We start from the raw sequence: 26,735 nt of genomic DNA, 5'->3' as shown, positions 1-26,735 counted from the left end.
TTTGTCCAGGTGACTTCTTTTCCAGTTGGAGTGTGTGTGTGTGTGTGTGTGTGTGTGTGTGTGTGTGTGTGTGTTGTTTTTTGTTTGCTTTTTTAACTAATCTCGCTCCCCAACATGGGGCTCGAGCTCACATGGGGCTCGAACTCACAACCCTGAGACCGAGAGTCGCATCCTCTGCCTACTGAGCCAGCCAAGTGTCCCCCAGTTGATGTATATTTTAGACCTTGTCCCTTAACCATGTGTTTTCATTCATTTTCCTCCACCTTTGGCCTAGGTCAGACCGGAGAGCTAGGTGGAGATTAGTTGCACACAATTGCTTGGGACTCTGTAATAGTACTTTTTTTTTTTTTTTAATGTTTATTTATTATCAAGAGAGAATGTGTAAACGGGCAAGGGGCAGAAAGAGAGGGAGACGCAAAATCCAAAGCAGGCTTCAGGCTCTGAGCTGTCTGCACAGAGCTCAATGACGTGGGGCTCGAACTCACGAACCGTGAGATCATGACCTGAGCCAAAGTCACAGGCTCAACCGACTGAGCCACCCAGGCGACCCTGTAATAGTACTTTTAAAATCCCTTAGGTTTCTGTTGTATTTGAAAACACATCAAAACACCTTTTACTTCTAGTCTTGAAAAAATTTTTTGTGAAAACAATTTTTTTATTGAGATAAAATTATCATAATGTAAAACCCGCTGCTTTAAGCACTTTAGAGCGGCTTTTTAGTACATTCTCAGTGTTAGCTATCACCAGTTTCTTTTTTTTTTTTTTTTTAATTTTTAATGCTTATTTTGAGAGAGAGAGAGAGCAGGGGAGGAGCAGAGAGAGAGGGAGACACAGAATCTGAAGCAGGCTCCAGGCTCTGAGCTCTCAGCAGAGCCCTACATGGGGCTTGAACCTAGGAACCGCGAATTCATGACCTGAGCCGAAGTCGGACACTTAACCGGCACCCCAACCAATTTCTAATTCCAGAACATTCTCATTACCTTGAAAACAAACCTCATGCCCTTTAGGCAGTGATTTCCCCCATCTCCTTAGATGGCAGTCACTAATCTGAAAACTAACTTGTTTTTGAGAAAAGTATTTTTCTCTCATGTTAGCAGGTGTATCTGGAAGACTCAGAATGTGAATAAATAAAAATACCGGAGGTGGGTGTAAATCTCCACAGTTACACATTTTGTTGCGACCTCTTCTTAGCTAAAGAAGAATTGATTAAATAACAGGGATGGTGTATTTAACATTTCTTTATTGTAACTTACGGAGAATAGAACCTGGCACAAATGAAACCTGGTGTCCTATCTGTGACCCCACTCAGAGCCAGTTAAGTGGTAGGAGCCCTGGGTGGAGCTGAGTGAGCCCGAGGCCGTGAAGGATGGAGGGCTGGCTCTTCTCTGCTGATTCTTCTGGGGAAGTAAAATCAATACTAGTACTTAACTCTCCACGTGCCTGCCTGGTAAACCTCTAGAAAAAAAGAGGCCCCAGATCAATCTTCTTTACAGGCTCATTAAAGCAAAGATCAATTCACATTAAAGTGTAATTAAAGAGCAGACCTCCCTGGGGAGGCAGTGATGAGGATTCGGAGGCCATGGTCGCTCAGGGCGGAGGGGAGGAATTACTCTCTCAGAGGGCTCAGAAGCCATGGAGAAAGGGAATCAGAACTCAGCTTCAGAAGTGAGGGTCCTCTTGGAGATTTGAGCCAGGTTTTTAGTGATCAGGGGTACAGTACAAGTGACATTACGCTGCATAATACGTAGCTGGCTGGGGCTCCTAGAAGTGTGTGTGTGTGTGTGTGTGTGTGTGTGTGAGAGAGAGAGAGAGAGCCTCCATCTAGTGAGTTGGGATGAGGCCTCTTGTCTTTCTCTTCAATTAGCTGCCTTTAAAACTTTCTCTTGGGGTGCGTGGGTGGCTCAGTTGATTAAGTGTCTGACTTCAGCTCAGGTCATGATCTCACCACGGTTCGTGGGTTTGAGCCCCGCGTCGGGCTCTGTGCTGGCAGCTCGGAGCCTGGAGCCTGCTTCGGATTCTGTGTCTCCCTCTCTCTCCTCCCCTCCCCTGCTCATGCTCTGTCTCTCTCTCAAAAATAAATAAACATTAAAAAAATTTATTAAAAAAAAAAACGGAAACCCTTGGGCACCTGGGTGGTTCCATCGGTTGAGCATCCGACTTCGGCTCAGGTCATGATCTCATGGTTCATGAGTTCAGGCCCCTCGTCGGGCTCTGTGCTGACAGCTCAGAGCCTGGAGCCGCCCTCCACCTGAGAATACCCTTCAGCCGGGCTGGTGAAGGAAGGCCAGTCGGTTTTGGTTTTGGTGTAAAAGGATACCCTGTCTGGGTCATTGGCGTCTTTTCATGCATTCTCATCAGGAGTGTGGAGTTCACAGTGACTGAGACACTTTCGGCAAGAACTGAGCAAAGTTGTGTGTAAGAGTACCAAGTCGATGGGGCATCTGGGTGGCTCAGTCGGTTGAGCATTCGACGCTTGATTTGGGCTCAGGTCATGATCTCACGGTTCGTGAGACTGAGCCCCCTGTTGGGCTCTGTGTTGATAGTGCAGAGCCTGCGGGGGATTCTCTCTCTCGCTCTCTCTGCCCCGCCCCGTTCATGTTCTATCACATGTGAGTGCTCACTCTCTCTCATTCTGTCTCTCAAAAAAAAAAAGTCCCAAGTTGAGTTTAAGTGACTGTCCTTGTTTCTTGAGCAGTCTGCAGCCTGTTCATTTCCCAGACACTAAAGGGAAGCTATAGCCCTAGTCAGAAAAGACATTATGTATAAAAAGGGGGCTGTGCTTCCTCTCCTGTGTCTTCAGAGACATGCTCACTTTCTGCCTTGTTTGCTCCGAGATTGTTGGTGTGAACCGAATCTTTGCTCTGGATGAAACATCACAGCCATTCCCCTGGGAGATGGTGGTTTCCCCATCACCTGTGTGATTCTCAAACTGAGCCACCTGTCAGAATCACCTAGAAGGCTTGGGCTCACACAGGGATGGGGCGGACGGAGCAGCCCTCCAAGACTCACGTGTGGAGTCGTTACAAAGCTGCTTAACTTTTGGAGGGCAGTAGGCTACTTAGACAACTTCCTCATGTTGCAGGTGTGGCAAAGGCATTTGTTTGGAACAGTGGGGCTCAAAATCCTGGTTAGGCATTTACTTCTGACGACGGTGCTGGGGGCAGTGGACAATGAATGAGCAGGGGCAGAAGGGCTCTGGCTGTTAGAAGTCTGTCACTTAATTTGCTGTGTATTGGTGATGGCTGTGGTCTCCCAGCCAACCTTCCCCAGTTACCACAGAGGCACGCAGTGCTGAGTGAACAGCCTGGTGGGAGACCTGTTCCTGCCTCTGCGTGCGGGTACGAACGGCTCGGCTCAGCGTAGCACCCCGCCGCCCTGGGCAGGAAGAGCCGTTGCCGGCAGGTGCTCTTAGCACTGACCTTCCTGCCGATTCAGGCACTGCTTCCAGATGAATCTTGGCCCCCGCCTAAGTCAGGAATGGTGCACTGCTTTGTTCTAGGTGGAAGTGAGAGGGAGGGTCCGAGAGGTGGGCAGTCGTCCCCTGCCCTAAGGGGGGGATCAAAACCCAGGGCCCACAGCTGCCCCACACCCCACCCCCCTCCCCGGTTACTCACCTCCTGGTTTCCCTGCCTTCTGCTATGGCCAGGCCGTCATCCTGCTCATCACCGAGCAAAAGACATGACCGGGGAGGAGGCTTAGGGGGGGTTCAGGATGGAGAGAGACCAGGGGCTCACGTGCAGTGCGGCAGGGGCTCCCGTGAGGTGAAGCCCAGTGTGACCACACATGTCTCCCAGGCTGGGGCTTCTGCCCTCGAGGAACCCGCAGGCCAGCTGCAGAGAAAGCTGGGGGCACAGCCACAATGCAAGCGAGGGCTGGGGAGGCCCGTAAGGAGGGCTTTTCCCCCGCTGACACAGACACGGTTGGTGTAAGAGGGGGAAGTTTCCCAGACATTTTAGCTGAGGCTCCTCCTTACGTGGATCTCCTTTCTCTCCCCCCACAAGAGAGTGTAAGTTACAGACGTCAGATGGAGCACCTGGCAAGCTGGACCGATGCCCAATGTGTCGGGTGCTTGGGGGAGGACGAACGGGACATGGCTAGTTCCATTTTAAGGCCAGTCCGCCCCATTCCCGTGTTTGCCTTTGTCAGCAGGCAGGCTGCTGCGAAGGGCCAGCACGCTTCTGTTGGAAGGCAGAGCAGGACCCCTCGGTTCATAGAAACGCAGACCCTGCACCGGCTGGATACCACCAGTGAGCCTCCGGATAGAAAATTAAACACGCACTTTACAAGGGAGAGCAGCCCTCTGTCCCGGAAACTTCCCAGGGGTTCTGTCGTGCAGGCTGCCTCTTGCCCCCAGTCCAAGGGAGCCTTTCTCTGGGAAAGGAGCTCTGGCTCCCCCCCCCCCCCCCCCCCCCCCCCCCCCCCCCGCTCCCCGCACGCCTGCCAAATTACACACAGTCATGACTTGTCATTTTCCTTCTGTCTTTTCTTCCCTTTTTTTTTTTTTGATTTCTTTGTGAGTGGGGGTAGTGAGTCAGCCAGATGAGCGGTCATCTGCAAGTCATTTGCTGAGAAAGTGAAGCGAACACCAGCTGTGGGTCTGGGGAGCCGAGGAAGGGGAGGCCGGTGAAATAGGAGTGTGGCCATGGAGGTCACTTCTTTTTTGGGAACTCAGTAGCGTAGGTTCTGTTGTTCAGAGCTGGCTTTTATTGTGTGTTTGGCTCCCCTCTCCTTTCTCATTTTCTCTCATGACCAGTAAGCTCTCGGTAGGGCGTGAGATCCAGGGAGCACAGGGAAGCTGGGGAGGTGTGCAGGCTCTTGCAGGGAAGTGCCTGTCCTCGCTGCGGTGGGTGCTGAACGCCCTCCAGGGCTCCGTGAGCCCCAGCCTGGAGGCGAGCCGCTTTCCCGGGTTGCACGAGAGTCCCCCTCTCTCCCGTGTGAAAGGAGCTGGCCGTATCAACAGTCTGTTTCCAACTGGGACCATTTCCTCCTCCTCCTCCTCCCTCTCGCCCACTTCCTGCAGGTGGCTTCTGTAATCCACTTACCGCTGGGGAAGCCTCATGAGCGTGTGCAGTTAATCCGAAAATGGCTGGCTTGACTTTGACCTGCATGGTGACCTTGCAGAGAAGGCAGGGCCTATTGTGTCTGCTCACACCTGGGAGCCATTTTCAGCTTTTATAGCCCAAGTGGAAGAAATGTGTTTGCGTTTATGCTGGGCCTTCCTTTCATAAGGTCTGTCATTGTTGGGCGTTATGGAGGGAATATTAGATTCACCCTGCTTATCCAAAGGCAGGGGTTCTTCAAGGTAGAAGAGTTTTTACTCATTACATGGAGTCATACAAAATCGCCGTTTCTTTGCCATTCGGAAGTGATCAAAAAACATCAGCCATCTCTTAGGGTTCCACCTTCCGAGATGAAACTCAGTCTGTGTGGTTCCCTGACGGAGGGCCCTGCTCCAGGTGCCTTCACAGGCGTCCTCCCATTATATTGCCTCTGCAGTCCCTGGAGACGGCATAGGGTCTGTTCTAAGCACATTTTACCGATGAGGCACCTGAGGCACAGAGAGGGCAAGAAAGTTGCCTGAGGTCACACAGTAAGTGGCACAGGTGGATCTTGAGTTCTCTTCTGTCCACCTTTGGGTTTTGCACTCCCCGTGTACATGGAAGTATGTGGTCTGGGAGCCTGGTAGGATGTTGTAATGTCACGTGTCGACCTATCAAATTGTGTCAGGAGGGAGAGGCCTGGGGACTGCAGCCAGGCTGCTCAGCAGTGCAGATGAGATGCTCGACCCAGGGCGGAGGCATCTCTTAAAGCCGAGTGCCGTCCTCTGCTACATTGCTGTCAGGTGATCGGACTCTCAGCAGCCCTTCGGTGATTTTCATTAGCGGATGTGGAGTCACAGGAAGTCCTTCTCCTGTCCCGAACAACAGGCTGCCCCTCCCCTCACCACCTGATCACACCCGCAGGTTAGTTATTCTGAGCCGATTACGGTTGCCCATGTTTTAGGGGCGCCGAGAAGGAAAACAAGTCTGTTGTCAGGTCTCCGCGGATGGATAGCGCACATGTTCCAGCAGCCTGTCGGACAGCGGCCACCTGCCTCGAACACACAGCTTCCAGGCAAATTCCCGCACCGTTTCCTCACTTCCTGGATGCCTTTCAAGCCCAAACAGCTGAGATAAAGGTGCCAATCTGTGGTGCTTTCTCCTCAACTCCTTCAACCAGGAGCTCGGACAGCGTGTGTGAAGGCCGGTAGCAGGCAGCTCTATGGCATGCATGAGGTGTCCTTCCTCGAGGCCACTGGTCTCTGCCCAGCTGTGTGGGTGGAGAGTCTCTTTGGGGGCTAAGAGACATTTTATTGTTGGGGAAGGACATGGCTGGGCTGCTGTCAGATAAGCTTGTAGAGTCCAAGGCTCCCTCCCCCAAGTAACTGAAGCAAAAGGTAGGTGCAGATGGGTGTTATCAGCTTCCATCAATGACTGCATCATAGGGCGTTATGGGGAGGGGCTGCTCTGCATGGTGGTTAAAGAAGCCTCTGGCTCAAAAGGATCTCCGCTTAAGCCTGTCTTCATCCTCGCCTTTGCTGTGTTCTCTGGGCCTCAGTTTACTTCCCCAGACAGAGGTAGTTTCCGATACAGCAGGCTGTGAGGATTCACTGAATACCACGTGCTGGATACTATTTTAAATTTTTAACGTTTATTTATTTCCGAGAGGGACAGAGAGAGGGGGTATGGACACAGAATCGGAAGCAGGCTCCAGGCTCCGAGCTGTCAGCACAGAGCCCGAACCGGGGCTCACACTCGCGCACTGAGAGATCGTGGCCTGGGCTGAAGTTGGAGGCTTAACCGACTGAGCCGCCGAGGCGCCCCCTGCTAGATACTATTTTAGACGGACCCTCTCTACTGAGCTCCCTCCGGTGTAGATGGAGCTGGCCCGATCTTGCTGCTGTGTTCCGAGGGGGTTGGTGCCAGACTGGCGCAGAGGCTGTTTGCATCCCTAAAAAAGGGACCTCACTTGCAGACACCCATTATGGCTCCCTCTCTTGCGACCTAGTTGAAGTTTATAGATCATCCCCATATTTGTGGGGGGGGGGGGTGGTCCTTAGCTTTCTCATAGGCGAATTCCTATTACAAGAGCTCAGTGGTGAATCGGTAGCATTGGTTTTCTTCCTCTTGTTGGCTGTTTCTTTATCTGGGCTGGGTGCAGCAAGCCCGGAAACACTAAGCAAACCCCTAAGCAGTGGCTGTCATCCTTGGCTGAACAGTAGAATGACCGGGGGAGCTTGAAAACCAAAAACAAACAGACAAAAACCCTAGATGCCCAGGCTCCATCCCAGACGGTGTAAATCAAAACGTTGGACTGGGGGGCTGTGGAGGAAGGGACCCTGGGCACAGGCACTGGTGGTTTCTTAAAGCTCTCTAGAGGTCATTTCGATGCGCTGCCCAAGTTTTGATGAGCCCAAGCTGGGTAATCGCAAGTGAAAGGTATTGTCTTCCCCTCTCTGCTTCCCTCTCATACCTGTCACTGAGAGTAGCCAGGTTCCCCCACCTTCCTGTCCTCTCCTTTTTCTTTTTCTGTTCCAGGTGGAGGGGAAGTAAGTGGTAAGGCTGACCTTCAGATTAGCACTTAGGATCCTGGGGGCCCCGTCTGAGCTTGTTACTACTGATTTATTTGGAAGACACTGTGAAGTGATCCACTTACCAGGAAACTGCCTTGCCTTTGGGGTGCGCAGGGGCGGGCCTTGGGGTGTGTTGGACACGCCTACCTCATTTGGTGATCACGGAGCTTGAGTGTGGGTCCCCGCCTAATCCAGGTCATTTCTTCGCCCTGAAAGCTGGTTTACTATACCATCTCTCAGGTGGATTCCACCTGTAAGTCAGAGAAGAACCTTCCTGACGATGGGGGGAAAACCCTCTTCATGGTAAAATGACAGGCAAAACTTACTTCGGTCTTTTCAAAAACCTTGTTCTTCATAATTCCAAAAGTAAGACCGTTCTTTTTTTTTTTTTTTTTTTAAATACTTGCTGGGATACAGCAGGAGTCTAGCGCTAACGTTGATTTTTGATGATCACGTGATGTATGTGATGGGGGTTTGTGAGGGCTGGGTTTGGAATCAGGCCCTTCCGTAGGTTGGAAAGAGTAACTAGAATTTTGGAAATGATGGGAAAAGATTGCCTGAGACTTCTTAGAATGTGGTGGTTGTTCCAAATCCAGCGTGTTCTTTTTTATAAGGAGAAAAACAGTGGTTATCGGCACACATAGTGAAGTTTTCCTGCCTCGTAATTTTTATTGGGTTCTGGGAGTCAGAGTGAGGACCGGCCGTCCCAGGAGCCCCCGCTCCTCCTGCCCTCGCAGGCAGTGGCGTGATCCCCCCCTTTAGCCCCCGAGGGCTCCTCACAGACCAGGCTGGCCCTGCCCCCTCCCTCATTCTCCACTGTGTGTTAACAGTTCTCCAGCCATTGTGCGGTTCCACGTAAGAGTCCAGTGCCTGTCTTCGCTGTACCCCGATCCCTGAAGAAGATCCCCAGCTTCTGAGAGACTCAGTAAACCGTCCAAGCAGATGGATTCAGAAAGCAGAGTACAGTGTAGTGTGGATGTAATCAGATCGGTTTCCTGAGTGAGACCAAGGTGCCTCCTCTCCCTGCCCTGGTGGCTTCCTGGGTCATCTCCGGGAAGAGAACGCAGGCTGGCGAGGACCCCACCTGCCTCTCTCGTCTGGACATCACCCGTCAGAGCACATCCTACCTCTGGACCCCAAAATGCAAGACATCCTGCAGTGAGAGGTGCTTGACTCCGAGGGGTGGGGAGGAAGCATCCTTTCTCCTGGTGCACATGGCCTCCCCCTTGTCAGCACCGGTACCCTTCAGAGAGACACCAGTGTCCAGCCTCTTGGCTTCCAGCCCTGACTCTGCCCAGAGACCCTGCTGCAAGGTCTTCCACAAGTCACTGCGCCTTCCTTGAGCTGCTCTTCCCTCATCAGTATGGAAAGGAGCTGGTGCTGTATCAGCCACGTTTGAGCAGTGTCCAGAAGGCACGTGGCTGCGTCCTCTCCTGTCAGCCTGTGGGACCTGGCTGTGGGACCCTGGGGTCCTCGTAGAGGCTCGGATGGTGCCGAGATCTGTCCGGTGGGCCCGCCGGGCACGGTGTTGAGAAGTCTGGTTAAATGACGCAGGGGGTAGCACCGTAGCCAGTTTTTGTGGTCTGCCCCGTCTCTCCAGGGGCTCCTCCTGGCCTCAGTCCCAAAGGTGCTCGGACTCAGCTGTTCCCTCCCCACGAGACACCCAGGGAGGCCCAGCCTCAGTCCACGTTCCACGCTTACCACCCAGGGAACTGCCTGCTTTGTGGTTGCCCTGCAGTCTGTATTTGTTGAGGAAAAGAGCGAAGGATCCCTTTGTGGCTTCCCCTTTACCTGCGAGATCAGGTCTCAGCTCTTGCACGTTTGTCCCGATTCCGTTTCTTTCTCCCTGTCACCACTTCCTGCCCTGATCTTTGCACGAAACTGCACGTGGGGAAAGCCGTGTCTTGGATTCTGTGTCTCGTTCGTGGTGTCTCCGTGGTCCGATATGGCTGTTCTCCTCCCAGCCTGCTCCCCCACACCCTCGAGTCCCCATCTGTCAACGCACCTGTCACATCTGTGTTTTTCTCCTCGACTCCACCGTGCGTGTTTGGGGCATGAGGGGTGGGGTAAGGAGGACGGCGGAGTTGCCGTCAAATATGCCTTTTTTTGTTTTTATTTTTTACGGCAGCTGCACATAGTAGGCATGTTCGAAAAATGAAAGCACTAAATCGGTCAGTAGAAAAGTAAACGATCGTGGAACACGGGGCAGATACTGGGTGGTTCCAGACCTTTGTCATCGAGATGACGGGACCACCTCGGGACAAGTGATAACAGAAATGGTCTGTTGGGACCTCCAGCAGGCATGGCTCTTTCCAGCCCAGAGATACGACTAGCTTTTCCCCGATGTGTTGGCAGGCTGGGCCGAGGATTACGGGAGAGAAGGATGTAGTGGAAACTGCGTGGCAGGCCGTGTGGCTTCGAGGGAGGAGTGTGGGCCCTGTGGGCCTTGCTGTAGGTTTGAATCTTTACCTGGCTGCTTTTTAGGGAAGAAATTGCCCTTACCCTGGCCTGCGGGCATCTGCTCACCCGTGAGGGGCCACCAGATGGTTTGGGGAAAGACTTTCTCCAGAGTGAAGCTGGAGAATCACAGCCGGTCCGTGCATGCGTCCAGCCCGTCCTGACTACTTGTCTAAGAAACTTGAGAAAACCCAGAGTTACAGATAAGCGGTTTTCTTGGCTGCGGGATGTGTCAGAGCCTTTACTAATGAGGGGATGGAGCTTGGTGTTTCCCACCTTCAGCGAGCCTGCGTTGTGTGGGATGAGTGGCACCACGTAAATTTACAAACTGCAGAATCAAGCAGAACAAAAGGTATCTTTATCGGAGTCCTCATCAGTACCTTCCTGTGGCTGGCCTGCTTCGGGGGGTCAGCAAGGACCCACAGGGCGGATGTGTGCAGACATTCCACAGCCGTTTGATGGGACCCCTCCAAAGCTAGTGTTTCAGGAATGGTGCTTTGGGAATCTCCGGTGTGGCCGTCCAAGTCTGACCCGGGTCAAGGTGTGGCCACCTAGCGAGCCCTCCTGCCCGGCCAGGCAGTGCCGGGGCCTCGGCTGAAGTAGAGGGCACAGGACCGGGTGGTCATTCCTGATGCGCCCCCCCCCCCCCCCCCCCGAGGGCTGTGTGCAGTCTTCTAACAGGCTTTGTCAACATCTCCCTTCTTACCAGGAGACCAGGCTCCCTTGTCCTTTCCTGAACAGTGGGAAATAATTAAACATTTCATGCTTACCCATATGAAATATTTCAGAAATCCCTCAGTGCCCAGCACTATTAGGCTTTCTGAATGGAGTCATAGGAAGTAAGTTTCTGCTGGTTTGTAGGAATAGCTACCCAGTGAGGTAGCAGATTGGCTGTCTGATTCCACCGTGAATTCTGCCGAGGCCTCTATCTGATTCCACAAGGCAGATCGTGACATGTTTCTTTGGTGTTTTAAACCTTTTACTTTTGAGATAATTACAGATTCAAATGCAGTTGTAACAAAAAAATAGTGTAGAAAGATCCTCTTATATGCTAACCCAGTTAACCCCAGTGGTAACATTGTAGAAAGCTTTTTATAACTAGGATATTGACCTTGATACAGTCAAGATACAGAACACCTCCATCCCCAGAATGATCCCTCATTTTGCCTTTGGAAGCTTCCCCATTTCCCTTCTGCCCCCACGCCCTTGGCAGTGTCTAATTTGTTCTCTGTATATGACTCTCATTTAAAGAATGGGATACGAGTGGGTTCATACAGCCTGTACCCTTTTGGGACTGACTTTTTGTCTGGAAGCACAGTTCTCTGGAGATCCATCTAGGTTGTCGCATGTATCAATAGGTGACTTCTGTTATCACAGAATAGTACCCCATGATACGGATGCACCGCACTTCGTTAACCCATTCACCTGTCGAGGGACATCTGGGGTGTGTCCACATTTGGGCTGTTCAGAATAAAGCCCGTGTGAGCATTCATGTACAGGTTTTGAGTGCATGTAAATTTTCACTTTCCTGGGACCCATGCTGTAGAGCCTAATTGCTGCATTGTGTGATATTTGTATGTGTAGCTCTTTAAGAAACCACCACACTTCTCCAGCACGAATGTACCATCTTAAATTCCCATCAGTGAGGAACGAATGATTGGGTTCTCTGCATCATGGCCAGCATTTGGTGGTGTCGCTTTTTTTTTTTTTTTTAACTTTTATTTATTTGAGAGAGAGACCGCGTGAGTGGAGTGGGGGCAGAGAGAGAGAGAGAGAGAGAGAGAGAGAGAATCCTCACTCACAGCGAGGAGCCCAGCACGGGGCTCGATCCCACGAACCTCGAGATCACAACCTGAGCTGATCAAGAGTCAAATGCTTAACCAATTGAACCACCCAGGCACCCCTACCTAGCTTTAGATCCCAAAGATTTTCTGCTGTGTTTTCTCTAAAAGTTTGTAGTTTACATCTCACATTTGGGTCTGTGATGATAAATTAAAAAAACAAAACAAAAAAACGACCTGAAGCAAAGAAGAAACTGGAAGCCTGTGGTTTCAAGAAAGAGCAAGTGCAGACTCCTGCAGGAAGCTGTAACAGGCAAGACGAGGGGATGGAGTGGTTGTAGGCACAGAGCAGGACCACCGGAGAGGGGGCCGCGTTGATGCTGTAGCGGGGCTCACCATCTTCAGGGTCGATGAGGACTAACCTACAAAGGCCAACTCTAATCGCACGCGTACCCGTCCTGAACCCTCCCCAAGTACGGTCGGATCCTACGCTGAAGGTCTGGGGAATTGCGTGGTTAACACATACCCTAAATCATATGACTGGGAGATCAAAAGGCTTCCAGATGCGGCAGGAAGCGGGCCTGGCTTTATTTTTAAAGGCACATCAGTGGTATCACTCCCAGAGGGGAGAGGGACTTGTCTTGGAAAGTGCAGCCAAGTGCAGAAGCCACTTCCTCCTCTTCTGGAACCCCCGAGCCACCGGGAAGCTGGCATGGGAAGGAAGCGCCCGGGAGGCTCCTTCTGTGCCCCCCACCCTCCCAGGGATTGCAGGACCACCCTAGCACTCACACACCCGTCTTCTGTCCTCTTAACCTCAGGCTGGTTGATAAAACTTGTGTGCTTCTCCTCTTGAGACAGCCGCACAGCCTGGAGTCAGAGGAGACCCGCGCTTGCCTGCTGGTGAGCCGGGTGGCCCCAGACCCAGGGCCTGACGTCTCTGAACCTGGTTTAACAGGTGCCTTCTGTGGCCTGGTAGAGAGCAGGGGGTGAACAAGTTTCTGCTTCTTGGAGAAGGCCCAGTGTTGTCCTGTCATACTATCAAGAGCTCGGCTCACCCATTTAGGGACCACTCCAGTCTTCTTGAGTATAAGTAGGAGAGGGCCGGCTAGGCCCGGCAGCAGCCATGTGCTGATGTGTGCCTGTGGAGGGGCAGGGGCGCGAGCCGCCTCTGAGCGCGCAGAGTTGGGTCTGCCTCTGATGGAATCACAGACGTGGGGTTGTAGTGTGCCGAGAGGAGGTGAGTGGCCCGGGGGACTGTCCAGGGAAGCCCTCTTCCACCTGCTTCCATTATGAGGCAGTACCACATACGGAGGAGGAGTGCGGGACAAGGACTCACGACTGGGCTCCCGTCCTAGCCGTGCTGCTTCCTGCCGCGTTCCCGTGCCTCAGCGTCCCCGTCTGTGAAATGGGGACCGTAGCAGTATCCATTCTTCGGTTTGTCGTGAGGATTAAATGAGCTGGCCCGAGCCTGCTCCTGGTAAGCTCTCACACGCTGTTACATTTGAGACCCCTCTTCCTGCTGTTATGGCCCCTGCTACTGCTCCGTTTGCACAAAGAAGTGTGGTGTGCCTTCTTGGTGGGTGAACGGCAGCCCAGTCGAGCGTTGGAACCGTTTCCGGGAGGCTGCAGGGGCCCCAGGGCACCATTCCAGGCTTCAACTACAAAGGCCCTTTGAAGTTTTTACCACCTGGAGCAGGCTCTGTGCCCCGAGACTGTCAGGATTCACGGGGTCCGAGAGGAGACTCTGGAACCCAGCACCATCCCGGCCTGGAGATGAACGGGTGGGGCCCCCGCCCTGCTGGCCCGCAGGGAAGGAAGGCCTCTTCTGCTGAGGCCGGCCTCTCGGCGTGTTCACCCCTGAAGGCCCTCTGCCTCGGACAGCCAGGCAGGCCCAGCGTTTCTACACTTAAGGATCAAGTCCCAGAGTCCGGTGTCTAAGGTTGTGTTAACAGCTTTGTCAAACAGCAGTTTAACTTACTTACATAAAAAGCACATGAAAATAATATGGAAAAGAGAGGATGGGAAAAATTCTGTGGTCATCCTGCTATGTCCAAGAGAAACGTTCTAGGGTATTTCCCATCCTTTTTCTGCCGGCTTCTTTGGGAGAGTGGCGGTCATGGGAATCACTTCCCAGTGCACCCTGCCTTTTGCTCTAGATTACGGTATGGGCAGAATCCTGAGTGTCCAGGGCTGATGTGGGAGGGCAGCCACGAGAACATTAAGTTTTGTTTGGAAATTGTGAGGACGGTGGGGTTCACAGGTTTCCCCTGCTGTCTGGAAGAAGAGTGTTCCTGTGAAACGTTTTGTAAGCCAAAATGGTGTAAAGCAAAAAAAAAAGCACTCCTCTTTGCGTTGAAGCCGAAGTCCTCTCTGGGTTTCTGTCAGTTTGCAAAAGCAGGTGCTAAGGTCTGTATGTCTTTCCTCAAAACGAACCTGTGTTCAAGTCCTGGTTGGTGAGGACTCCCAGGGACAGAAACCGCTGTAGCCGAAGACAAAGGCTGTTGCTGGTTGTAGATTTTCAGGTGACCCCTGTGCCCACACCCCCTTCTCTGCTGCTCCCCGGCACTGAGTGTGGGGAGAGGTGCTTGCTCTGTGTGGTGTAGCAGCTGTACCCTGTCACAGGGCAGGGACTGGGCGATGTTTCCACCCCACCCTCTTGGTGTTGAGACCTCAGTTTGAGGAGATCCACCCCATGTGGCTTCTTTACATCGTCCACGAGGAGCTAGGGGGACTCCCCTTGGCGAAAGTTTCTGGGATCCGAGCCTGGCCTTAGGGGGTTCTCTGACCACGTGCTCCTCACTGCCACCACCTCTCCGCCTTGCCCACCTTTCTTGGCCAGCCCCTCCTTTCTGGAACAGTCTGTGCCAGGAGCCCCTTGTGAGGGGCACTGGTTTCCCTCCCTACTGCCCTTGAGGGACAGAGCCAAGTGCACACAGGCCCAGACACATGGGCCTTGACAGTGGTGATGAGAGTAACTCAGGTGAGCCTAGAACGTTCCTGAGGCCCCCACAGTGCTCCCTGCTGTGCCAGGGTGTGTGCTTCCACGGAACAGGGACCCACAGCCTGACGCTCTGTGCACGTGCAGGCAGGGCGCCTCCTCCGTGAGGTTCCAGGGTGCCGGAGAGGAACACCAGCCATGTGCAGGGCGACAGGCTGCCAAGGCAAGGGGGAAAAGGAGAAGAAATCAAGGGACGTGTGGGTTGGTTTAGGTGAGAAGAAAGCTGAAAGAATTGAGCAGCCATGTTGGCCTCGACCTGGAAAGAACCCCTACTTGAGTTCCTCATCACCCTTCCCCCTGTGGCCCAGGGACGATGGGGAATGTGGGTAGAGTTGCTCCTCGCCGCTGCCGGATGCGGGAAGGATGGACAGACGGATGGACCGTTGGCCGCTGCACCATCAATAGAGCTGTTCCCCCTTTACCAGCCCTGCCTAATCAGCGAATGTCTGTGCTTGGGGTTAAACTGGGGGAAGTGCAGTTAACCCCAAAGTCCATTTTATTAGGCATTTTCTTTTTAAATATGACGGCTTTTCTATCTAATAAAGGTAATTCCAGGTTACACCTTTAATTTCTTCAAAAAATTTTCTTAATTGGATAGTTGGTCTTGCCTCAGTGTTTTTTACCTAATAACGTTTTTTTTTGTTCAGGTCTGTGATGGTGAATGTAGGAGACTGAACTAAAGCTGTAATTCATTTTATTATTCAATAAATATTTATTGAGCACCATTTATGTTCCAAGCATGGGACTGGGTGCAAAGGATATAGCACTAAAGAAGTTGGGCTAAAAATTCTAATTCCTTTCTAATGATGTGTTGACCATGGGACTACTTAATACCTTAGGAAGCTTTGTTTTAATCTGTTTATAATTAATAGACTCTTAGAGCACTTTTAGGTTTATAGAAAAATTGAATCGAGAGTATGGAGACTTCCTATATACCTCCTCCTCTGGTTTCTGCTGTTAACATTCTGCCTTAGTGTGGTAAATTTGTTAGAATGGATGGGCCAGTATTGATCCATGATGAAGTAAACCTCTGGTTGACATTAGGGCCTGCTGTTCTACGTTCTGTGGGCTTCCGTAAATGTTTCACGGCCTGTGTTTACCATTTACACGTTTATTCAGAGTAGTTTCACTGCTCTGAAAATCCCCTGTGTTTCCACCTCTCCATCCTTCTCTCTCCATAACCTGTGGCAAGTCCTGATCTTTTTATTGGCCCCATAGTTTTGCCTTTTCCAGAATATCCTATATTGGAATCATAAATTCCAAGATAGCCTTTTTTGATTAGCTCCATTCGCTCAACCATGTCCATTTCCTTAGGAGGTTTTCTTGTGTTTGTTTGCACATGTAAAAATGGAAGGCAGAAGTAGTTGGGATGGGGATCCTCACGACTTATAGTCATTTATGGAGTGGGTCACTCTAGACTCTACAGGACTGTGGTTGCTGACTCTTGGCCGTGCCTAACTTACCTCCTTCCAGATCTTAGACTTCCAGCTTGATGTGTGTCAGGGTGGGGGGACCAAGTGGGGTCTCCTGCATCGAAGTGCCTGGGGCCACCCACTCCCATGGGGATGGGACATCAGGTTCCCTTTGCGAGGAGTTAAAACAGTTCGTTGAAGACCCTAAGGGGACAGTGACCCTAAAGGAAGTGAAGGGGTCAGGAGGATGGTTGACACAGCCCAGTCCTGCCTTCGGAAGGGTTGACCCCGCCTGGCGGAGGCTGTTTATCCCGCCACTGGGCCACTCTTGTTTTTTATCCGATCTCCACCTGAATAAACAGATCGGGAACGTCATCTCCAGCCAGGCTGAGAATCTGCCAGAATTCCCCAGGGAACTGATGATTCACCAGCAGCGGCGGCGGGGGTAGTGAGAAGAGAGAGAGAGAGAAAGAAACCTGCTTATTCTGACTCTCATTTCCTGTCCAGCAAACACCCTAGGCTGGGCCGTTTCTTAGGCGTCGCTCGTTTCTTAGAGCAAATGGTCAGTTTATGCAGTAGATTTATTATGCAGATGGTTTGGTTTTCATTCTTAAGGTGAATGTAAAGCAGGCTGGTGAGAGGGCGATGCTTTGGACCGTCATTCGGAGAGGAGAAACTTCTCCCCACTGGCCTAGGAAACCTCTTCTGCACTCACTTGTTCTTTTTGGAACCTCCTTACCTTCTTATTTCAAGTGGCTTGTGGTGTTCTTCCCAGTACTTCGCATAACATTACTTCTTGCCAACTTGGGACTCAGAATTATTTTCTCTTCTTTGCTTTTTTGGTGCTCATTAGGTGCCCACTTAAAATCATTCTGACACCTGAACAAGATTCGATCGGGCTTGGCCCTGCTCTGTGGCCCCAGGCTGTATTCTTGAGGCTTTTTGTGGGGGACAGGTGCAGGCAGGGGGGCACGTGAGGGTGGTTGCCATCTGACAGTGTGGCTGAATGAAGCAGCATGCAACAGGGCATTTGGATGAAATGACTTTTCGGACACATTTCAACTCTGGAGGATTTGGTTTAAAAGAAAACTACCGAAAAGCGGGGGGGGGGGGGGGGTGGGGGGGGGTAAAGAAAAGAAAACTGCCGGTGTTTGATAAGGGGGAACAACGTTTGCATGCCCTGTGACTGCACCACAGTGCCACTCCTGGACATTGATGCTTGCCAGAAACGCATGCCAGTGTGCACCAAAGATACATGCAAAAGACGTGTGTTCACAGCTGGGACTTTTGCAGTAGCCCACCCTGGAAATCACTCAGTGCCCACCAACGGTGGAAGAAAATATAAATCGCTGTGTACTCTCTCTATAGACATATCACACAGTGACGAAAAGGAATTTCCTACTAAGGCAAGGACGGATCCCATGAACATAATGTTGAGTGAAGGCTGGACACTGAAGAACATATCTGGAATGATTCCATGCGTATAAAGCCCCAAAGTAGGCAAAATTAGTCCCCGGTGGTAGAACAGAGCTGTTCCCTCTGCGAAGAATGGCCACTAGGAGAGTGACAGGAAGGAGGCCGCACACATTCTGTATCTCGATGTGAGTGGTTGGCACACGGATGAACGCCCTGGTAAAAACGCATCAAGCTCTGCGCTGGGAATTTACGCACTTCTCCGCATGCCCGTGCGGTTGCCATAAAAACGTTTACAAACAAATAGGACAGCTGCCACCACTGGGCCATATGGTCTGTTGGGTGGTGCTGTAGTTTTCAACAAAGGAGAAATTACCATCTTCATCCACGTTCCTGAAATGGTTAGCATCTTCTGGTGCTTGCCATAGTGCGGCCAACCCCCACAGGCAGGCATCAGGGCCTCTCTGGCCCGTGCTGGGTTTTACACTAAATCGGTGATGAGGTCACTAACTGTCTCGTCTTCTGTGGGTTCCATGTATGGGCTGTAAAATACTATGGCAGCCCCCCCACCCCAGCGTCACCGAGCGTATGTGCCTGTGCGGGGGCCGTAGGTATGGTGGTGCAGAGCCAGAGCACGAGTTCTGTGGCACCACGGGGTGGGCCGGGTGCAGGGTGCTTCTCGTGCTCAGAGCCTGCAGGGTGTGGAGTGGGAGCATCCAGCCGGGATCCTGGTGGCAAGTGCGGGGTGGGGGCAGTGCTGGCAGGTGCGGGACTCTGCCCCCCCATTTCGGGGCTAGATTGTGTGAAACTGTTTCTTAGCCAGAAGTTCAAACGGAGAGAGATCTGGAATTTGAATTTTGCTGATTCTGTTAAGTAAGACGTACGGAGAGTTTGATGACTGAGATAACACGGAAGATGTGTTGTCACCAGTGAGAATTCATACTCTGGGAGTTGTCAGTGTGGATTTCTGGGAGTCACCATCATTCTCTGGAAGAGCAGAAGGGTGTGCCTGCTTAAATGTGAGGACTTCGCATTGGCCAGCTTCAATGTGTCTGCCTAATTGGAAGAATTAAAGAGAGTAAGGATAAACTGAGGATCGCTGTTCTCTCTCAGATCACCCTTTGCACCTATCTGTCTCCACTGGCTCCAGGCAGGATCCCGGGTTGTCTTTGGAGGAATATAATAATGATGAAGACTTAGGTCCCACTCAACTTCCTAAAGAGGTAGAAAAGACATCAGTGGGAAAGATTCTAATTAGTGATGTCTGACATGAGCCCTGGAGGAACAATAGGAGGGTTCTTCCCTGTAGGGAGGCATTTACTGCCATTTTGTAGGCAGTTAAACCAGATGCCGACAGCGATTTACCAAAACCAGTTGCTAAGCTGCCTCGGAGCTGGAAATGGAATCTGGGGGACTCCCCACACCGACGGACAGTAGTTGCTATAGTGTCTACCAGGGGACAGTAAACTATAGGTAGTGGGCCACATGTGGCCCTCAGCTTATTTTTGTAAATAAAGTTTTCCTGGAACAGTCACACTCATCCATTTACCCATTGTCATATTACACTCTAGCAACAGAGTTGAGCACTTGTGACAGAGCATACATGATGCACAAGCCTAAAATATTTACCATCAGGTCTATTCTAGAAGACGTTTGTTGACCCGCGGTGTAGACAATAGGTGCATAACTTCAGGAACCAGCTGCAACCCATTTGCCCCACCTTGACCCTGCCTCCTTTGATCTCATTGCCCTTTCTTGTGGCTGTTGTTAGTGACACGAGATCTTTTCCACCACCAAGGGGAATACCTTATAAACCAGGCTTTCACAGAACCATAGTGGAGCAGTCACTTATGATAAAAAGTTTTAAATGTTGGTTTCAAATGCCTCTGTCTGTTTTACCATCCAATTTAACATCAGCTCTGAAAACGTAGCCAAGTGGAGAGGGCTTATCTTGCCTGCTCTCTGCCTTTGAAGACCGATTTTATTTTGAAGCCTTTAACAGGTGTTGGTTTAATAGACTTCTGCTGTATTAAGTTCTCCTCGCCCCAGAGGGCAGCCTGAGGGGTAAACCGCCACAGGGTGGAGGCGAATGTTGGGCCCTTCACCCTTCGCCGGCCGCACAACCTCAGAACCGCCCTAATTTGGTTTAGTGGCAGAGACAGGCTGGGCATCCCTCCCCAGCTCTCCATTCCCTAAGAATAAAGGTAGCCATTCGCACATACAGGTCCCTAAAGACATGGTCTCAAAGCAACTATACTCTTCTTTCTTACGCAGCAGAATGTCCTGCGTAAGCGCTTTCCCTTCCTCTGCGTTGTGCGCGGAGATGGGGCCCCCGCACAAAGCCCTCTGCAGATTTGCTGCTCACGCAGGACTCCGGGAAGCTGGTACAAAAGCTGGGCCTCGCCGCGGCCAGTTAATTACCCAGAGCAGTCTGAGGTGACCAGGAAGTAGCCGGCTAGCATTCAGATCCAGCCAAGCTTTGCTGAAGGTTTATGGATCGAATCCAGGATGAGGTTCTTAAAATTCTGCTGGGGGAGCCTCTCAGATGGCGTGCCGGAGGGTCCTGCTCCCCTGAGTTTGCGTTCTGGTTCTCCTTGTCTCTCAGCTGTGTGAGACCTCAGGAGAATCGCAGCAGGATCTCTAAGCCTCAGTTTCTTCCACTGTAATGCACAGAAAATAACGGTACCTTTGTCTTTAGATCGCTGTGTGATTTCCCTGAGGCTTTCGCCCAGGGCCTGCTGCCTATAGGTGTTGAGGTATTGGCCAGCTCTTGCTAAAAGGAACTTGAACAGGGACCCAGAAATTAGATGAGTGTGGACTTACTTGGGAACTGGGCAGTTAGGTAAAGGAGTCACCTGGTGACCGCTTCCGTGTTTGCACGTGGCATTAAAAAGCATGGACAGTTGCTTGAAAGTAGACCATCTGATGGGATCAGGGCAGCAACCACATTTTCCCAACTGTCTATGCTCAAGGAGGTAGGAGGGCTTCCCCTGAATACTGGCTGTCGGCTCGAGCCTTTATGGATGGGTGCGTGGAGGGGGGTGGCTTGGACAGGCCAACTTCCCCCGGGATAGGGGGCGGGCAGGGTAGAGTTTGGTGGGCTGGGGTCAGGGGTGTGCACATAAGCTATGCTTTGGCTGCAGGAGCGAGGAGGGGGTGTGATGCAGCTGGTTGGGGAACCATCGGGGTTCTAGCCATGGAGTCCTGCAGAAGCTTTCGTCTGGGATTTACTTTGAGGCACAGCTCCCCAAGACGGCCCGGTCTCCCTGTGGCTGGGTGTGATGCTCTCCAGCCGGAGCACGCTTGTTTCATGCACACAGCTAAGAGGCAGAGCTCTGAGTCAACGCTTCACTGCTGAGAGAGGAGTCAGGCCTGCCTCCTCGCACCGAAAGGGCAGAGGAGTAGACAGGATCCAGTCATTCATTCATTTTATTCATTCTCTTGCCAGAGCACCTCCTGCTAACTAGGTCCTGAGCCTGGCTCTGAGGATACAAATATGACTAATAAAAACAAGAACTGGTTTTATTGAGCAACTGCTATGTGTCAGGTCACATCACCCATGGGGCATAGGAACTTCACACGTTGCTTTATAGATGAGGCTCCTCTTGAAGTTCACGCCTGGAAGTTGTGTAACTGGGGTTTGAACTCAGGCAGGGCAGTGCTCGCGGCATGTTCTGTGCTGTGCCAAGTCCCAGCCCAGGAAGAACTCCTGGCCGTGGGTGGAGTTGCCACGGTCCACGGAGACCTCTCACCCGCTGGGATTCTTGTTTTGAGAAGGAGGGGAGGCAGAGTCCACAGGAGCGCAGAACTGTGTGGTCAGTTTTGCAGAGTACACGGAGTTCAGGAAGGATGTGATCAGGGCTCTGGGCTAGAGTGTGGAGCAGAGAGGGGCGCCTGGGTGACTCAGTCAGTTGAGCATCCAGCCTTTGGTTTCGGCTCAGGTCATGATCTCACGGTTTGTGAGTTTGAGCCCCGCATTGGGCTCTGTGCTGACAGCTCAGAGCCTGGAGCCTGCTTTGGATTCTGTGTCTCCCTCTCTCTCTGTCTCTCTCTCTGTCTCTGTCTCTCTCTCTCTCTCTCTCTCTCTCTCTCAAAATGAGTAAGTAAAAATTAAAAACAAAAAAGAGTGTGGAGCAGAGAGCCTAGTCCAGCAGGGAGAGGCAGTGCATCCTTGGCAGCTGGGAACAGGGGTGTTTAAGCCCTGAGGACCCCTGGAGCTGCTGCGGGCCAAGTCTCTTGTGTTGTCTGGGCTGTGCTGCCACAGGCCAGTTGACACCCTTTCTTTCCTTCATGTTCCCTAACTGAACTCATCTGCTTGCAGGCTTTTCTTCTGTTGAAATGCTGGCGAGCCCCAGATCTGTGGGATTCAGAAATTTAACCCGTATTCATTTTTTTTCCACCACATATTTATTGAGCACCTGTTATGTGCCTCACGCCATTCCAGTGGTTGGAGACACATTGGTGGACAAAACCGACTGATAGCTCTGCCTTCTTTGAGCCACATCCTGGTGGGAGGGAAGATGTTAAACTGGAAATAAGCATTTTGCTGGATATATTAGGTGATAATTAGAGCTTTTGGGAAAAATACCGTAGGAAGCGTAGTGGAAAGTGTGTGTGTGTTTGTGAGAGAGAGATGGGGTGAAGGAGCCTATGGGTTTAGAGAACATGGCCAAGGACATTTGAATAAGATGGGAAAGGGTTAAGGGGATACCATCTATGGGTCTCGGGGGGCGGGGAGGAGCATTCTATGCAGAGAGAAGGGCAAGTGCAAAGGTCCTGAGACAGGTGTGTGCCTGCGTGGGAGAGGGTCCATGTGGGGCAGTGTGTGAGGAACAGTGCAGAGACAACAGGGCGCTATGTGGCAGTCACGTGGGCTTTGGAGACCGTTGTGAGGACTTAGTCCTAAATGAGATGCAAGAGCCATCTTTTGAGTTGTAGGCAGTGGATTCTTGTAAACTGACTTTGTTTTTCGGTTTGGTTTTTATATCGTGATAATATTTACCATCGGGATCCTTTTTTAAGCTCAGTAATGCGAAGTACGCTCATTGTGTGCAACTAATTTCCAGGGCTTTTTCCCTCTTACAAAACTAACCCTCTGTACCCATCGAACACCTCCCCTTTCCTGCCTCCTCCCGCCCGGGCAAGAACTATTCTACTTTCTGCTTCAGTGAATCTGACTCCGCCAAGAAACTCACAGATGTGGAACCAAACAGCATTTGTCTTTCTGTGATCGGCTTTTTTTGGTTTCACGTGACAATGCCCTCCGGATTCATCCATGTTGTAGCTCAGGTCAGAATTCCCCTTTCAAGGCTGAAGAGTAGTCCGTGGTCCATGTATGGGGCCCTGTGTTCATCCACTCATCCCTCCAGGCACATTTGGGCTGCTTCCCCTTCTGGGTATTGTGTGTAATGTTGCTCTGAACATGGCTGTGTGTGTAAGTCTTTCATTTTTTTCAATTTTTTTAAATGTCTGTTTACTTTTGAGAGAGAGAACACATGAGCATGGGGGAGGGGCAGAGAGAGAGAGAGAGAGAGAGAGAGAGAGAGAGACAGAATCGGAAGCAGGCTCCAGGCTCTGAGCTGTCAGCACAGAGCCCGACGCAGGGCTCGAACCCACAAACCACGAGATCGTGACCTGAGCTGAAGTCGGTCGCCTCACCGACTGAGCCCCCCAGGAGCCCCTGCATGTGTCTTTGAGATGTGCTTTCAGTCCTTTGGGATATATAGCCAGAAGTAACACTGCTAGATCATGTAATAGTTCTTTAATGTTTTGAGGTTCCACCCTGGCATTTTCTTCAGCACTTTGTTGTGGTTCCTCTTTCCCTACATGCTTGTAGCCATCGTATGGGTGTGAGGTGGTTTCTCATTGCGTTGCCCTAGTGATTAGTGCTATTGAGCGTCTTTTCCTGTGCTCAGTGGCCATGCACTCGTCCATCTTCGGAGAAATATCTGTTCAAGTCCTTCGCCCATTTTTTAATCAGGTTGTTGGGGTTTTTGGTTGTTGAATTGTAGGAGTTCTTTCTATATTCTCGATACTAATCCCTTGTCAGATATATGATTTTCAAATGTTTTCCCCCCCATTTCTTGGGATGCCTTAAAGGATCTCTGTGGTTACTGGGTTGGGAGTGGTCCGTATGTGGACGAGGATGGAAGGCATAGCCACCAGCCTAACCAGGATATTTTAATATTTGCAAACCAGAATATTTAGTATCACTGATGCAGCCTCCAGCTGTCATCTCCAGCTCCCGTGAGCCCCTCTCGTCCTCTTCTCTTGCGTCTGTGTCTGTGTTGCTGCCCCGTCTCTCCTCGACCATGGGCATGTGGAGTCCCTGCTCCCCAGGGTGGCCTGGGGGCCCTCGCCTGGTGTGCTCTGTCTGTCCCCAGTGTCCGGTCCTGCCCCCAGAGCTGGACCCCCCATGCTGGTCTGGCAGAATTCAGCACGGCTCCTGGCACATTTCGTCCACCTTGCCTCCGACACCCTCACTCCCACGCTCTGTTGTGTCTCGTCCGCATGGCTGCCCCTTGGGCCAACTGGGGAGCTCTCTACAGCGTGTGAAAGAGCCCCATCCTCATTACAGTAGCCTTCCTCCAGAGTGGGGCTGGTGCCCCACAGAACATGCTGGAGTCGCTAAATAAACAGACTGGCAAGAAAGACAAAGACAGGTGTAAGATGAAAGGCAGAGACTGAGAGACAAGGAGCAGTGAGAGAAATGTCGGGGGGCTCGCAGCTGTCCCGTGGGCCCTTGCTGTGTGCACGGTCCCTTTCTGCCCCACTTCGGGGCCGCACTGGGGCTCCTTGCCTGCTTTCACATCGTCTCTTCCTGGCTCCTTGGTCCTGCATTCACAGTTTCTGGACGAGGCTCAGCTCTGCTGCCTTTATTTCTTGTTCTTTCTTTCCCATACTTAACATAATAAAGGTTTTCTTTTCTTTTTTTTCTTTTTCTTTTGGAGTCAGAAAACTGAAGAGACCATCTCTATTAGACACATTGTAAAGAACTCAAAGGAAATAGCTTCTGGGGGGTGGGGAGGGGACACGAAGGGAAAAGCGGCCTTTCATTCTGGGGAGACTTCCCCGTGTCTGGAGTTGTGCCCCTGTAAATGGGTGTTGGGTTCAGGGCCTGGGAGAGTTGTGAAAACACAAAGGAGCGGACAAGAAGCCCCAGGGCTTCTGGGAGAGAGAGCCTCGTTTATGCCTGCTGGAACCGATTTGGCCAAGCGTGTGTTTAAAAGAGATGCCACTGGGTACGCGACGCCTGGCTTACTCGTGTTGTGTTCAAGAATGCTTTGATTGGCCGGGGCCCCTGACGCTGTTCACTCAGAAACTGGCCCGAGTGAGGGCCTGGAACCAGCACAACCCCAGCAGATTCTGAAGTATCTGAATATTGGGACGAGGGCTGCTGGGGTTTGAATCTGCCCCACGGAGCCAAATCCACGGTGGGGGCCACCTGTGTCCTGCAGCCGTTGTCCGTGTTTCTTGTCTTTCTCTTGATTAACCGGTACTGGCCGGTTGGTTAGACCGTGGGTTTTTCAGGAGGACGACACGTGCAAGTAAGTCACGGTGGTAGACTGCCTTCCTTGGGCAGGGGTTAAACACTCCAAACACTTGGGTTAACGTCTGCTTTAGTGGGTCTCCCGTATGCCTGAAATAAGGGGTGGTGGCCCCATCTTGCATACGAGGAAACCGAGAAACAAAACTGTCAAGGGGGTCGAGTCGGAAAGATCAGAGGATTCAATTCTGGCTAGACTGAGCGCCCAGTTCCTGTTGCCCTTAGGTTGTGAGAATCGTGTCATTAAAAAAAAAGAAAAAATCCCTCGTGCCTGTCTTCACACCTGGCAAAACGTGTGGTGCATGGCGATGGGTTAAATTAGATGAGGCCTGAACTCAGTGCTCTGGAGCCTGCAGCCTCCTAAGTGATGGGGCTGGGCTGGGTTCTGAAGATGCTAAGTGAGAACCACACCAGGAGCTGGCTGGTTCCACCGGGCACATTCCTTATGGGAAAGCACCCTGGTCAGTTCTGAGTTGCGGTCTCGCTGTTCTTTGCATGGCGGCCTTCCACATTACTCCTGCGGGCTTCTCCTTGGGGAGAACCTAGGCTTTGAGTTTGGGTGGACAGACTTGTCATCGACAGAGAATTCAGTACCGTAGCAGCCAGCCAGCAGGTGATAACGTCACAGCAAGAAGAATGGGAGAGCTCATTTTAAGAATGCTACCACCATTTAAAAAAAAAAATTTTTTTTTTAAAGGAGGGCAGGTGCACCACCTGGGTGGCTCCGTCGGTTAAGCATCCGACTCTGGCTCAGGCCATGATCTCGTGGTTTGTGGGTTCAAGACCCACATCGGGCTCTGTGCTGACAGCTCAGAACTCGGAGCCTGCTTTAGATTCTGGATCTCCCTCTCTCCCCCTTTCCTGCTCATGCTCTTCCTCTCTGTCTCAAAAATAAATAAACGCTAAGAAAATGCGACACCACTCTTATAATTTTCTGAATGAGCAAAACAGGGAGGAAGACGTGTGAAAAGAGGCGGGGCGGGGGGGGTGGGTGGGTAGAGGGAATAATGGTTCCCTTGCAGAAAGACACGCTCAGGTCCCCTTGTCCGTTTGTGTGTTTTAGGCAGCACAATAAGATTCGCAGTGTGGAGGGGAGTCAGCTGAAGGCTTACCTTTCCTTGGAAGTGCTGGACCTGAGCTCGAACAACATCACGGAGATCCGGAGCGCCTGCTTTCCGCAGGGGCTGCACATCAGGGAGCTGTAAGTGCCCGTGCCCCGCCGTCAGCACCCGCGTGCACGCGGGGGTGCGCGTGTCCTTCTCCCCCCCGCCCGCGGCCTGCCTGAGACTCCGGGCGTGGGCGCACCCCTCTGGCTTCCCTCGGCAGGGCGCCCGGGTTCCTTATCTCCTGTGGGCACAGGTGTAGAGCATTTCCTAAGGAGCGGCGTTTCTCTGACGGCAGGGGTGGAGGTGGGCCCAGGGAGAGCTTGGCAAGGGGCCTCTCACACCCACCAGCTGAGGGGAGGGTCTGGCCCTCAGACACAGGTCTGTCTTGATAGAGGGCCTGTGTTCTTTGT

General features: G+C 51.8%; 1 protein-coding gene across 1 annotated transcript in view; it reads left to right on the top strand.

Annotated features, from left to right (window-relative positions):
• LRIG1 (leucine rich repeats and immunoglobulin like domains 1) overlaps nucleotides 1–26,735 on the top strand; it is a 114,143-nt gene that overhangs the window by 52,103 nt on the left and 35,305 nt on the right. The window contains exon 4 of the mRNA XM_019469769.2: nucleotides 26,283–26,420. Coding sequence (XP_019325314.2) covers nucleotides 26,283–26,420 — 138 coding nt within the window. The remainder of the gene's footprint in view (nucleotides 1–26,282; nucleotides 26,421–26,735) is intronic.

Source organism: Panthera pardus, unplaced genomic scaffold, assembly GCF_024362965.1.
Source record: "Panthera pardus isolate Hobbes unplaced genomic scaffold, ASM2436296v1 HiC_scaffold_8, whole genome shotgun sequence".
Classification (NCBI taxonomy): Eukaryota; Metazoa; Chordata; class Mammalia; order Carnivora; family Felidae; genus Panthera; species Panthera pardus.
The sequence above is the reverse complement of the archived record's forward strand: the minus strand, read 5'-3'. Positions and strand labels throughout refer to the sequence as shown.